Source organism: Vipera ursinii (genome assembly GCF_947247035.1).
Source record: "Vipera ursinii genome assembly, chromosome: 2".
Taxonomy (NCBI): Eukaryota; Metazoa; Chordata; class Lepidosauria; order Squamata; family Viperidae; genus Vipera; species Vipera ursinii.
This window is the reverse complement of record NC_139513.1, coordinates 35675963-35691076: the sequence shown is the minus strand read 5'-3', so window position 1 is coordinate 35691076 and position 15114 is coordinate 35675963. Positions and strand designations below refer to the sequence as shown.

At 42.5% G+C, this 15114-nt stretch overlaps 1 protein-coding gene across 3 annotated transcripts in view; it reads left to right on the top strand.

Moving 5' to 3' along the window:
• LRIG1 (leucine rich repeats and immunoglobulin like domains 1) overlaps positions 1-15114 on the top strand; it is a 147471-nt gene that overhangs the window by 55651 nt on the left and 76706 nt on the right. For all 3 annotated transcript variants that reach the window (XM_083355962.1, XM_083355963.1, XM_083355961.1), the window contains exon 3: positions 13577-13651. In XM_083355962.1, the coding sequence (XP_083212088.1) occupies positions 13577-13651 (75 nt within the window). The remainder of the gene's footprint in view (positions 1-13576; positions 13652-15114) is intronic.

The window sequence follows — 15114 nt, the reverse complement described above, 5'->3', positions numbered from 1 at the left end:
TGACAAAAAACAAATTTAAATATGGCATGAATTGATTACAAGAAAGCATTTGACTCATTACCCCACAGTTGGATTAATGCATGTCTGGAAAACTTTGGAATCAGCAAAAACATCTGTACATTTTTGAAAGCAAATATGCAAAAATGGAAAACAGTTCTAACAGCAAATGGGGAGAACATTGGTGAAATCAACATCAGAGTAGGAATCTTCCAAGGGGACTCACCACTACTGTTCAACATCGCATTAATTCCATTGACAATAATATTACGAAATACAAAACTGGGATACCACATCTCAAGCCAGCATGGCAAGATAAACCATCTACTATACATGGGTGACTTAAAACTGTATGCGAAAAGCCACACTGACTCAGTTCAACTGTTTTAGCAGCAACATCAGAATGGACTTTGTACTTGGAAAATGTGCTATATTATCCATGTAACAAGGAAAAATGGGAAAAATAGAAGGAATAGAACTGGGAAACGGAAGTATTATGAAAGTACTAGCATAGGATGACAGTTTCAAATACCTAGGTATATTGGAAGCAGATAACATCTTGAATGGAAAAGTCAAAGAGTCAACACAAAAGGAATACATCAGAAGAGTCCGCAAAATACTAAAATCAAAGCTGAATGCTGGAAATATAACTAAAGCTATTAATACATGGGCAGTCCCAGTGATACGCTACCCAGCTGGAATGATCAACTGGACATTGGCCGAATTGGAACACCTAGACCGGAAAACGCGTAAACTTTTGAACATGCACCATGCTCCACATCCACGAAGTGACATCGACAGATTACAGGGAGTGCAGAATTATTAGGCAAGTTGTATTTTTGAGGATTAATTTTATTATTGAACAACAACCATGTTCTCAATGAACCCAAAAAACTCATTAATATCAAAGCTGAATATTTTTGGAAGTAGTTTTTAGTTTGTTTTTAGTTATAGCTATTTTAGGGGGATATCTGTGTGTGCAGGTGACTATTACTGTGCATAATTATTAGGCAACTTAACAAAAAACAAATATATACCCATTTCAATTATTTATTTTTACCAGTGAAACCAATATAACATCTCAACATTCACAAATATACATTTCTGACATTCAAAAACATAACAAAAACAAATCAGTGACCAATATAGCCACCTTTCTTTGCAAGGACACTCAAAAGCCTGCCATCCATGGATTCTGTCAGTGTTTTGATCTGTTCACCATCAACATTGCGTGCAGCAGCAACCACAGCCTCCCAGACACTGTTCAGAGAGGTGTACTGTTTTCCCTCCTTGTAAATCTCACATTTGATGATGGACCACAGGTTCTCAATGGGGTTCAGATCAGGTGAACAAGGAGGCCATGTCATTAGATTTCCTTCTTTTATACCCTTTCTTGCCAGCCACGCTGTGGAGTACTTGGACGCGTGTGATGGAGCATTGTCCTGCATGAAAATCATGTTTTTCTTGAAGGATGCAGACTTCTTCCTGTACCACTGCTTGAAGAAGGTGTCTTCCAGAAACTGGCAGTAGGACTGGGAGTTGAGCTTGACTCCATCCTCAACCCGAAAAGGCCCCACAAGCTCATCTTTGATGATACCAGCCCAAACCAGTACTCCACCTCCACCTTGCTGGCGTCTGAGTCGGACTGGAGCTCTCTGCCCTTTACCAATCCAGCCATGGGCCCATCCATCTGGCCCATCAAGACTCACTCTCATTTCATCAGTCCATAAAACCTTAGAAAAATCAGTCTTGAGATATTTCTTGGCCCAGTCTTGACGTTTCAGCTTGTGTGTCTTGTTCAGTGGTGGTCGTCTTTCAGCCTTTCTTACCTTGGCCATGTCTCTGAGTATTGCACACCTTGTGCTTTTGGGCACTCCAGTGATGTTGCAGCTCTGAAATATGGCCAAACTGGTGGCAAGTGGCATCTTGGCAGCTGCACGCTTGACTTTTCTCAGTTCATGGGCAGTTATTTTGCGCCTTGGTTTCTCCACACGCTTCTTGCGACCCTGTTGACTATTTTGAATGAAACGCTTGATTGTTCGATGATCACGCTTCAGAAGCTTTGCAATTTTAAGAGTGCTGCATCCCTCTGCAAGATATCTCACTATTTTTGACTTTTCTGAGCCTGTCAAGTCCTTCTTTTGACCCATTTTGCCAAAGGAAAGGAAGTTGCCTAATAATTATGCACACCTGATACAGGGTGTTGATGTCATTAGACCACACCCCTTCTCATTACAGAGATGCACATCACCTAATATGCTTAATTGGTAGTAGGCTTTCGAGCCTATACAGCTTGGAGTAAGACAACATGCATAAAGAGGATGATGTGGTCAAAATACTCATTTGCCTAATAATTCTGCACTCCCTGTATACTTGCCAAGAAGAATAAGGGGCAGAGGGCTACTGCAAATCCACCAAACTGTAGAAGAAGAAAAATGAAGTTTGAATGACTATGTGAATCAAAGTACAGAAAAACTGCTGCAGGCTGTGAAAACAGAGAGCATTATCAACATAACAGAAACAAAGGCAGAATATAAGGAAAAATGGCTGGATGATAGATTAAGTAGATGGAAAACCAAAGCTTTGCATGGACAACATTTGAAAAAGGTTGAAGGAAAATGTGATAACAACTTGACATGGGCATGGCTTAAGATGGGAACCATCAAGAAAGAAACAGAAGGCTTAATACTGGCTGCTCAAGAACAAGCACTACAAAGTAATGCCATGAAAGTGAAGATACAAAAATCTACTGACAATCCAAATTGCCGACTTTGCAACAACAAAGTTGAAACTGTTTCACATTTAATATTTGAGTGCAGACAAATCACGCAAACTGATTACAAAGCTAGACATGACCAAGTTGCTAAACTAATCCACTGGGCATTGTGTAAAAAATATGACTTGCCTGTGTCCGAAAAGTCATGGGAACATAGGGTTGAAAAAGTTGTCGAGAATGAGAGGGTGAAGATCTTGTGGGACTTCTGAATACAGACAGATTGCCATTTGGAACACAACACGTCAGATATCACAGTTGTAGAGAACCGAAGCGTACAGCTGATTGATATCGCTGTACCAGGAGATGCCAGAGTCGAAGAAAAAGAACTGGAAAAAATTATGAAATACCGCAACCTGGCCATTGAAACTGCGCGATTATGGATGAAACGCATAACAGTGATACCCATTGTCATCGGGGCACTGGGAACTATGTCCAAAAACTTTACAAAACACATCAAGAAATTGCAACTTCCTGCAATAACTCCAGCAAACCTACAAAAAACTGCACTACTCGGAACATCTTACATTTTAAGGAGATACCTGGTTGATACCTAGGATGCTGGCAGCAGCCCGTGTCAACCATTAGTGCCAGTCAGTTTGAGTGTTCAGTTGACTGAGTTTCATGTTTTATGAATAAACGTTTAATAATGATGATGATGATGATGATGATGGAATGGACCTTGGAAATCTAGTCCAACCCCCTACTCAAGCAGGAAACCCTATATTGTTTCAGACAAATGGCTGTCCAATCTCTTCTTAAAGACTTCCAGTGTTGGAGCATTCACAGCTTCTGGAGGCAGGCTGTTGCACTGATTAGTTGTTCTAATTGTCAGATTTATCCTTAGTTCTAGGTTGCTTCTCTCTTTGGTTAGTTTCCATTTGTTGCTTCTTTTCCTGCCTTCAGGTACTTTGGAGAATAGCTTGGCTCCCTCTTCTTTGTGGCAACCCCTGAGATATTGGAACACTGCTATCATGTCACGCCTACTTCTTCTCTTCATTAAACTAGACATACCCAATTCCAGCAACCGTTTCTTGTATGTTTTAGCCTCCAGTCCCCTAATCATCTTTGTTGCTCTTCTCTGTACTCTTTCTAGAGTTTCAATATCTTTTTTACATCGTAGTGACCAAAACTGGATGCAGTATTCCAAGTGTGGCCTTTCCAAGGCATTGTAAAGTGGTATTAGTATTTCACGCAATCTTGATTCTATCCCTCTGTTAATGCAGCCTAGCACTGTGTTGCCTTTTTTGGCAGCTGCAGCACACTGATGGCTCATATTTAAGTGATTGTCCACTAGGACTCTGAGATACCTCTCACAGTTACTACTATTGAACAAAGAGCACTATACTGTACCTGTGCATTTAGTTTTTCTTGCCTAAATGTAGAAGAGCACTGGGCCCAGAATAGAGCCTTCAACTTACAATCAGAAATGAGCCCAAAATGTATTTTGCTGTTGTTAAGTGAGTTTTATCCCATTTTGTGACTTTTCTTGTCACAGTTGTTAGGTGAATCATTGCAGATGTTAAGTTAGTAAAATGGTTGATAATTGAATCTGGTTTCCCCATTGATTTTACTTGTCAGAAGGTCACAGAAAAGGATCACATGACCCCAGAACACTGTAACCGCCATCAATATGAGTCTGTATTCTGGTGATTAGCTTCCTCCCTGTCCTACAGCTAACCACAAGATTGCAATATAAATGAGCAATCGGATGAGGAGACCCTAACTCATTGGTAGTGTCACATTGCAGTGAGCAAGGGCATACATTCAATTTTGCAGCCACTAAGATTGTTGGCTGAGCAGGTAGAAAAATAGCCAAGGAAATGATTCAAACAGGAGTGCTAATTTACCATCAGCTTATCAGGTTCTCAGGAGCTGAGGACATGGCAGCACAAGGAAACAATAGCCAATGACCTAATAGCTAGCCATCAACACCCCAATCAACAACTAAAAAAATCACACACAATGAGGCACCACATAAACACTATACATAGAATAGCCCAAAGCACACATTATGGTGAAAGAGAAGTACCCTGAGGATGGGCTCCATCTCGGAAGACTAAATGGGCTCCCTTTGGTTGACCTCTGCCCACCAGGCTTCCGGGTGCTGCACCGGCCAAGAGCTCAAGGTAGGGGTGGGGGAGTGGCGGTTATTATTAGGGAGACCTTATGTCCGCGGGAGACCACCGTTTCTCAGATAGTCGGGTGTGAGTCTCTCTTTGTGAGATTTGGTTCTGGGGCGCAGTTGGGTTTGCTGCTGACGTACATTTCGCCTAGTCGTACAGCGGCAGCCCTGCCCGAGCTGCTTGATATCCTCTCAGGGTTGGTGGTTGAGTTTCCCAAACTTATAGTTTTGGGAGACTTCAATCTACCATCCCTGGGAGGCTCATCTGAGTTAGCTCGGGAGTTCATGGCTTCCATGACGGCCATGGACCTGACGCAAGTAATTTCTGAACCAACTCATGAGGGAGGCCACACTCTTGACCTGATTTTTTTATCTAGACGGTGGTTGGATGATCTTGGTGGGGGCTCTCCATTTATTATGCCCCTGTCATGGACCGATCATCATCTCCTGTGGATGGTCTTCCGTTTTGCCACCCCCTGCCGTGGGGATACGGAACCAATTAGATGGTACCGCCCCAGACGCTTAATGGATCCTGATAGATTCCAAGCGGCGCTGGGGTCCCCACCTGCCTCCATTGCTCACAGCTCGGCGGATGCCTTAGTGGAAACCTGGGAAAGGGCAGCCACTGAGGCACTTGACCGGGTTGTACCCTTGCGGCCCCTGACCCGGCGCAGATCCCAGCGAGCTCCATGGTTCTCCGCGGAGCTCCGGGAGATGAAGCGTCGGAAACGGGGCCTAGAGAGCTGTTGGAGGTCGAGCCGATCCGAACCCGATCGGTTGCGGTTAAGAACCTATATTAGGTCTTATCTCGCAGCGATGAGGGTGGCGAGGTGTAATTACTTCTCTACCCTCATTGCGTCCGCAGATAATCGCCCGGCCGCCCTGTTTAGGGTGACTCGCTCACTTCTTAATCAGGAGGTGAGGGAGGATCCCTTGCAGGGTCGTGCCGAGGAATTTAGTCAACATCTGTCGGATAAAATCGCTCGGATTCGGACCGGTTTGGACTCCAGCTGGGCAGAGTCAGGTGATCAGGACACGGACGGTCTTGTCAATGTTATCTGGGAAGAGTTTGATTCTGTGACCCCTGATGAAGTGGACAGGATTATGGGGAGGCTGAGCTCCTCCACATGTTTGTTGGATCCGTGCCCTTCCTGGCTGGTTTACGCAGCTAGGGAGAGGACACGAGGTTGGCTCCAGGCGGTTATATCTGCTTCTTTGAGTGAGGGTTATTTCCCCACCGTCTTGAAGGAGGCGGTGGTGAGACCTCTCCTCAAGAAGCCTGCCTTGGACCCAGCTGTATTGAACAACTTTCGTCCAGTCTCCAACCTTCGCTTTCTTGCGAAGGTTGTTGAGAGTGTGGTGGCGCATCAGCTCCCTCTGGTCCTGGATGAAGCGGATTATCTGGACCCCTACCAATCGGGTTTCAGGCCCGGGTACAGCACGGAGACGGCATTGGTCGCTCTGGTGAATGATCTTTGGAGGGCTCGGGACAGGGGATATTCCTCTGTCCTAGTCCTATTAGACCTCTCGGCGGCTTTCGATACCATCGACCATGGTATCTTGCTGCGGCGTCTCAGGGGATTAGGAGTGGGAGGCACGGTTCTTCGGTGGTTCTCCTCCTATCTCCTGGGACGTTCGCAGTCGGTGTTGGCAGGGGGGCAGAGATCGGCCCCGAGGTCTCTCGTTTGTGGAGTTCCTCAGGGGTCGGTTCTCTCGCCTCTCCTGTTCAACATCTACATGAAACCGCTGGGTGAGATCATTCGTGGTTTTGGAGTTGGGTATCATCAATATGCCGATGATACCCAACTTTTCTTTTCGACCCCAAACCACCCCAGTGATGCCCTCGCTGTGATGTCCCGTTGCCTGGAGGCGGTTCGGGTCTGGATGGGGAGGAACAGACTTCAGCTCAACCCTGACAAGACTGAGTGGCTGTGCATTCCGGCATCCCGGGACATTCAAAATGTTCCATCTCTTTCTATGGGGGGTGAGCTCTTACCCCCCGTGGATAGGGCTCGCAACTTGGGAGTCCTCCTAGATTCACGGCTTACCCTAGAAGATCATGTAGTGGCCGTGACTAGGGGGGCTTTTGCCCAGGTTCGCCTGGTGCGCCAGTTGCGGCCCTATCTGGACCGGGATGCCCTGTGCACGGTCACTCATGCGCTCGTGACCTCTCGCCTTGACTACTGTAATGCTCTCTACATGGGGCTTCCCTTGAAGACCACTCGGAGGCTCCAACTGGTACAGAATGCGGCCGCGAGAGTTGTCTTGGGAGTTTCCCGGTACTCCCATGTTACACCTTTGCTCCGCGAGCTGCATTGGTTACCAGTTGTCTTCCGGGTGAGGTTCAAGGTATTAGTTATGATCTTTAAGTCCCTACATGGCATGGGTCCGGGGTACCTCGGGGACCACCTGCTGCCGGCTTCAACTCCCCTCCGCCCTGTGCGTTCCCACAGAGAGGGCCTCCTCAGGGTGCCTCCGGTCAGGGAATGCCGACTGGCGGCCCCCAGGGGGAGAGCCTTCTCTGTGGGTGCCCCGGCTTTGTGGAACCAACTGCCGGTGGAGCTCCGGACGGCATCGGACCTCCGAACTTTCCGTCGTGGTCTGAAGACCCATTTGTTTGAATTGGCCGGTCTGGCCTGATGGGGGAGCTGGGTTTTAAATTGTTATTTTAGATTGCATTATTGTTTTTTTAATTGGGCACTGATTTAATCTTTGTTTTAACTTTTGTATAGTATGGTATTTTTATTTATATGCCCTGTGAACCGCCCTGAGTCCCCAGGGAGAAGGGCGGTATATAAATTAAATAAAACATAAACATAAACATAAACATAAATCTCTGGTCTCTCTGACTGACCCAGATTGGATCCTGTAGTAAATAATTAGTTTAAAGCCTTTATGTCTTTTATTCAGAACTTACCACCTTCTATCCTGTGGTTGGTATAGACCAGGAGATGAAATAGAAATAATGGTCAAATGTTTTGTGAGATTTTATTGGTCTCATTCCAAAACTCACCAGGTTGCAGAGACCTGGGATTTCATAATATTTTGATACTATTTTTTTTAAAAAAAATGTTTATTTTTATTATACAGGAGGAGCACTACAAGTATTAATTTTGGGTACAGCAATGACCTGGCACAGAGATTATAATGGCACTCTCTCCTGAAGAACATACAGGAGATACACTAATAACCTGTATTCTCATATGTCCATTCCATTCCTGGTACGATTTCTCTGTTCTTTGCCATGGCAGGAAAACAACCTCACTTCAGTCTCAGGGATCGATTAAGCTTGATGACAGAAAATGTTTCATTATGAATCTTGTTTATAAAGTAGTGAGGCAGAATAGTCTTCAGTTGCTTTTGGGCAAGGTTCATTGTAGATTATTTTCTTTTAACAGTGTAAGAAGTTCTCCTCCTGCAACTATTTAAAAGATACAACATTACTGGGCCGTATCTAACAAATTATATCATCTGCCAAGCTTCATTAGCACGGAGTTGTCAATATTTTGTCATTTATATGATGCATTTTATGCAATGATAGATAAATGCTTCTTACACACAGACGTAATTTGAAAAGAATGTTGCATCCATCCAATTTTAGGATACAGGTAATCCTCGATTTAACTAGCAACCATTTGAAGTTACACTAAAGTCACTTAAAAAGTGACTTTCGATCAGTCCTTGCACTTAACGACTGTTAAACCTCATCCCCTTGGTCCCATGATCAAAATTCGGATGCTTGGTAACCGGCATATATTTGCTATGGTTGCAGCATCCCAAGGTCATGTAATCATCACCATTTGTGACCTTCCCAGCCATCATCCAACAAGTAAAGACAATGGGGGAAGCCAGATTTGTGTAATGACTACATGATTCACTTAACTTCTCTGCAGGCAAGTAACGAGCTCCGTACTGATGTGCGCGGCGCCCTCCGCCCTCCGTTTTGCGGCAGAGGCCTTCAGGAAAGGCCTCAGCAGCCGAGAAACTAGCTCTGGATTGACGTGTGCAGCACCCCCCCATCCTCCATTTCGCCATCAGAGGCCTTCAGGAAAAGCCTCTGTAGCCGAGAAACAAGCTCCGAAAAGGCCTCTGCCAGCAAAACGGAGGCTGGGGGGCACTGCATGCATCAATTCCAGAGCTTGTTTCTTGGGTGCAGAGGCCTTTCCTGAAGGCCTCTGCCAGCAAAATGTAGGCCAGGGGTGATGCGCGTGAGCAGTAGCAAGCAGCTGCAGAATAAAATAAGACCTGGTGCCTCTTTTGGAGGCAAAAAATATATAAGACCGGGTCTTATTTTCGGGGAAACACGGTATCTGTAGTGTATGCAGAAGATTAGGAAATGGTACTTTACTCATATCCTTTAATAAGAGCCTTGGTGGAGCAGTGGGCTAATGCCTCCTTAAGTAACACCAGCTGCCTGCAATTAGTGCAGGTTCTCATCCCACCAGGCTCAAGGTTGACTCAGCCTTCCATCCTTCCGAGGTAGGTAAAATGAGGACCCAGATTGTTGGGGGCAATTAAGCTGACTTTGTAATAATGCCGCTTGGGGGGGTGTATGAAAGCCCTAATAAGCAGGCATATACATAGAATGAAGGCTACTGCTAAGCTTGTAAGCCGCCCTGAGTCTTCGGAGAAGGGCGGGATATAAATGGAATTAAAATAAAAAATACAATAAAAAAATAATAGTTTGCGACTTAGTTGTGATGAATTGGATATCTTCTTTTTGCAACTGCATACAGTACCCTTAACTATTATACTATTACATTCACATATCAATGAAACATTCCATTTCTTGTGAAGTGGCTTTTGCTGTTACAGCTTCACAATGAAGAATGCATGCAACTGATTAAAAAATAATTAAAAAAAACCCCAACATAGTGGCCACAATGTTCTTTTAATGTGCATTGGTTAATCCATTCAATTAATAACTAAAATAAAACAAATGATTCTGCTTGAAGGTCGCAAGAAAATCATAAGTACAAAACCCCACTCCACCCAGTGATTAGCATTGGAGATCATACACCATTGGACTACTTTATGTTGTATATGAAACTTGCTTTTTGTCTGAATATTCCCCTCTCCGCTCTTTTTACAGTACGTTTAATTAAATGACAATTTTTTCTTTTTAGCAATTTATTTTTGTAAGCTGAAAAGCTAAAAATTCCTGCAGTTTTTATCTATCAAGGCTCTTGAACACCGCATGGAATGAGAATTTGTGGCTGTCTAGAAGTTGTTGAACCATCCCACCTGACGGCATAAATGGCGCTTGAAAGTCTTAACACTTGAGCACAATGTCTAATTTCAGAGTTCATAAAACTCTAAGCTAGTTTTAATCATAATCAGGGCCAAATTGCATAAAATTCCTTTCCCAAACTATTTTTTTTTTACTATTTTGCCTTCTAAAAAAAAAAGAGTAAAATCTAAGTGCCTTTCAGTGACTCCTAAAGAGAACTGTGCTATTTTTAAGTAGGATCCATTTCAACATGACATTAGCCTGGCAACTAGATTGTAAATATTTTATACTGAGTGGCACTCCCCCTCCCTGTTACCACACGTAGTATCAGGATCAAAGGGTTGGAAAGAGCTTTTAGCTGTAGTTGCTTCAGAGAGTTGTTCAGCCTGTCTTACCTTTGCTTGTTATTTAAGAGAAGCTGCTGATCAGATGCCAAAGCATCTCACCCAACAATATTCCAATATTTAACAGCAAAATAAACTAACAACCAAGAATTTACTGTTTAGATTGCTAGTAAGTTCTAACTTGTCCTGCCAGGTTATACCTGCCAATCAACACCCTATAGAAGCTTCTGTTATTGAATATACCTGAGGTCCTTCCTGTTTGCATTAACAAGGAAAGAATTCATGAATGAAGCCAATCATCATCATTGAAAACCCTACTTATGTTCCAATGTTCATGTGGAGCTCTTTCATAAAAAGATGCCCATTTAGGTTGTCCATGTACATCTTTTGTGTATGTATCAATAAAGGCGATGCCATTTTTGAGTTCCAAGCAGAATGTGTGAACTTCTGGAGAACATCAGGACGTTTGCTGTGTATCTTCATGGCACAGCTTCCCATAGATATATAAGTTCAATAATTTTCTTCTTAGTTTCTGGAAGGTTTTATTGAACCAAAATACCCACATGTATTTTTTGAAAAAAAAACAAAACACAACTATTTATACTTGTAAATGATTGTTCTTGCTATGGTTTATGGTTGGTTAATTGGATACATGCATTACTGCTTTATCTTCTTATGTACTGCTTTATCTTTTATATACTGCTAGAACATTTTCAACAGAGATTTCCTTCAGATTTGGGTTTTTTTTATTTTTAAATAGCGGACGTTTATTTAATAAACAAATTGGTTTACAAAATGTTCAGTTTTTGTATTGCCCAGAGAATCTAGCCAATACAAAAATCAGGCATTTTGTAATTTCTGTTTTGTTTGAAGGATGCTGGCCTGGGAAAGATTATTGATATAAGCAATAACTTATAATTTGTTGGTTATCAGGTACATTTTTTCATAATTGTAACCATTTTCGTTGCTTGACTTTTACAGATAATGTTAACAAATATAGTAATGCTTTGATATAAAGGAGCTTGCTGAAACAATTGGACCTCAATTTTATTTTGCAACTTTTCTCCCATCTCTGCATTTTACAGATATAGTGAATCTTACATCTAAAATAAAGCACAAACCATTTAAAATCTTTGCTGCTTGAAAAGACAAAGGATAAATAAGCAAGATCCAATTATATGTACCTCTTGTAGAGTTAGAGAAACTCTTCTATTCTTAGGCAGGAAGCAAAGGTTTTTTTCCCCTCGGTAACTTTTTTTGACTGTTTCTTTGGAGAGGTTAAAGCTAGGCAAGCAGGCCAGGAAATTGGGCACTTTTCAAGCAACCAGACAAGCACCTGTTTAATGCTAATTAATGGACTAATTCAACATGGGAACAGCAGGTTTCTAAATCCTGAAGGAAACAGGCTAGGTCACCTTTTTTTCAGTAGCCCAGTACAGACCTCGTACTACTGATACTCTGAAATTCAATAATTCAGCAATGGAGGATCCTTTCCCCCCCCCTTAGAAAAAGATTGAATCTTAAAGCATCAACCCTTATTTGTATTTCATTTATATCCAGCATGTACCCAAAAAGACCATTAATAATCCTTAACTGAAACAGTTAAATGGGTATACTTTGCTGAAATAAGTGTACTTTTGATGTAATGATTTCTTTTACACAACACACACACACACACACACACACACACACCTTTTCTTCTTTAAGAAGAGGTAGGAGACATGCTTGTGCAAATAATAATAATAATAACAACAACAACAACAACAACAACAACAATAAATTCAGTCCTTTCAATTTCAATTCCTTCTTTCTGCTGAGCTACTGAGGATTTACTGATTTCTTCTGCATCTTTTTATCTTCTACTTCTTTTTTATGCCTTTGAGTCAGTGTTGACTCTTGCCAACTGCCTGGACAAGACCCGCAGTTTTCTTGGCAAGATTTCAGAAGTGGTTTGCCATTGCCTCTTTCCTAGGGCTGAGAGAGAGGGACTGGCCCAAGGTCAGGCTAGCTGGCTTTGTGCCTCAGGGAGGATTAGAACTCCTAGTTGCCCAGTTTCTAGTCTGATGTTTTAACCCCTACACCAAACTGTCTCTCTCCACATGCAGTAAGATTCCCAAATTCATGAGACTGATGGACTCATTTAGACGGAATAGTTGCCATAGGGTCTGACCAGTCATAAAGCCATCTGAGTCAATGCATATTGTGAGGAAAAAAGGAGAGACGGATGGAACAGGATGCCAGTTATAGAGAAAAGTCATACTCGCAGCAGCATCAATCCTGTATGCAAAGAAATGCCTCGTGCTGTTGCCTCTGTCTGCATCTAGCTAAAGTGGACAGCACTAATCTGGATGGCTGAAGGGACACAGCATAGGAGACAGGTGGTTGGGAGAACCAAGTCTTATTGGCGCTTCACACAGAACAGACTCGGGCAGCAGGTCCTTCTTTCATTCCCCTTTGACCACATGATGGTATCTAAAGCAGAAGACTACAGTGGTGTCTAAAGCCGGAGACTACTGTCTAACACAATAGCTCTGGATGGGTCATTATCATCTTTTATAACTAATGATGCAACCCTCTTTCAGGAGTCATTGTGGCTACGAGATCACTACTATTCCTGAAATGGCTGGAACCATATCCAGTACAGTAACTTAAGTCCAACGAGGAGATCCTAATAGAGAATCTTCTTGTCCCCAAGCCATCCATTAAAAATACGTATATCAAAAGAAATTTTATACAAGAATATGGATCAGGAGCTCTACTTAGAACTCTCCAGGAGCTGCATATGTCTCGTGATCTGTAGTTTGCCCAGCCTTGGAGGGAGCTGGCACTTGTTGCTGTTCCATAAATATGTGTTAGCAATAACGAAAGTAGGCATGGAATGTGCAGCTGGGTTTCTGTTACAAGTACTCTTGGCAGTGGCTTGACTGGAAAGTCACAGAATTACAGGAAACGCACTGACACATTTCTGCATGCAGCCGGACTTCTAGGACTTCTAATCATGACCAACAGCAAGCAACAAAAAGTATTTGAGATTTGCAAAAAAAAAAAAAAAATTGCTTCATTTTTTTTTAATAATTGTTTTTTGTTGTTGTCATTGTTTCCTCCAGGCGACTGAATAACAATGAACTGACAGCCATTCCATCCCTGGGAGCAGCTTCAGCCCACATAACTTCCTTGTTCCTGTAAGTCTCAGCATTAGCATTCCTACGAGTATATTTTTAATTTGAAGAATCTGTGCAAGGTATACTGTGTGTTTCTTATTTTAGCTTTAATACATTCAGTGATATCTGACCCAGCTGGAGCTTAGTAAATGTTGAAGTTCCAGTTAAAGACCTCTGCTGTTCTCACCTGTAAAGTACTTAAAGAGAAAAGTGAAGTCTTCCATGAGGTTTTTTTTTTCCAAAAATGCCTTGGAATACAAAAATCTAGAATACATTAGTTAAAATCTAACCTGAAAGAGAGAAACACTGGTATGCTGTGGTACCTGAAAGAAAGAATGAAGCTGATCAGTTATAGGTCTCAGGACTCAATATAGGTTTGCAGAGCTTAGTTGAAAATTTATTATTTTCCTCCAATCATTTATACAATTCCCCATCTTCAGATGTGCAAGATTTGGTTAAAATGTCATTAAAAGTGCAGTCCTCACATTCCTGAACAATATGTTTCTGGATTGGCTTGTTTAAATTCTATCTTTTACTCCGGCAAACCTGAAAACTATATCTGAATAAAATTTCCCTGGTAAGTATCAAATTAAGGATGGCAAGATTACAGGTAGTCTTTGACTTGCAATCATTCATTTAGCAACCATTTGACGTTATAACAGCACTGGGAAAAGTGACTGATGATTGGTTCTCACACTTACAACTGTCACAGCACCTCCGCAGTTATGTGATCAGTTTCAGTCAGGATGCATTTATGATGGTTGCAGTGTCCTGGGGGGTCAGGTGATCATCACCTGATAGCTTCCTAGCTGGCTTCTGACGAGCAAACTCAATGGGGGAAGCTGAATTTGCTTAATAGCAATAGCAGTAGCACTTAGACTTATGTATCACTTCACGGTGCTTTACAGCCCTCTCTAAGCGGTTTACAGAGTCAGCGTATTGTCCTCAACAAACTGGGTCCTCATTTTATCGACTTGAGAAGGATGGAAGGCTGAGTCAACCTTGAGCCGGTCAGAATCGAACTGCTGAACTGCTGCTGGCAGCCAGGAATCAGCAGAAGTAGCCTGCAGTACTGCCTTCCAACCACTGCATCACCAGGGCTTAATGACCACATGATTCACTTAGCAATTGCAGTGATTCACTTAACAACTGTGGCAAAAAAGGTCATAACATTGGGTGCAATTCACTTAACTCTCTTGCTTAGTAATGGAAATTCTGGTCCCAACTGAGGCCATAAGTCAAGGACTATCTGCATATAAAATGAATAATTTTTAAAAGTGAAAGACTGCTAATAAAAATATTGCATTAAGGTTGGTTCTCAGCATAGTTGCTGTTGTACTAACTCAAAGTTGAGCAATCAGAGATTCTAAAGCCAATGGAAGCATTGTTTCTTAAAAGGTAAAGGTAAAGTTTCCCCCACACATGCGTGCTAGTCGTTTCTGACTCTAGGAGCCGGTGCTCATCTCCGTTTCAAAGCCGAAGAG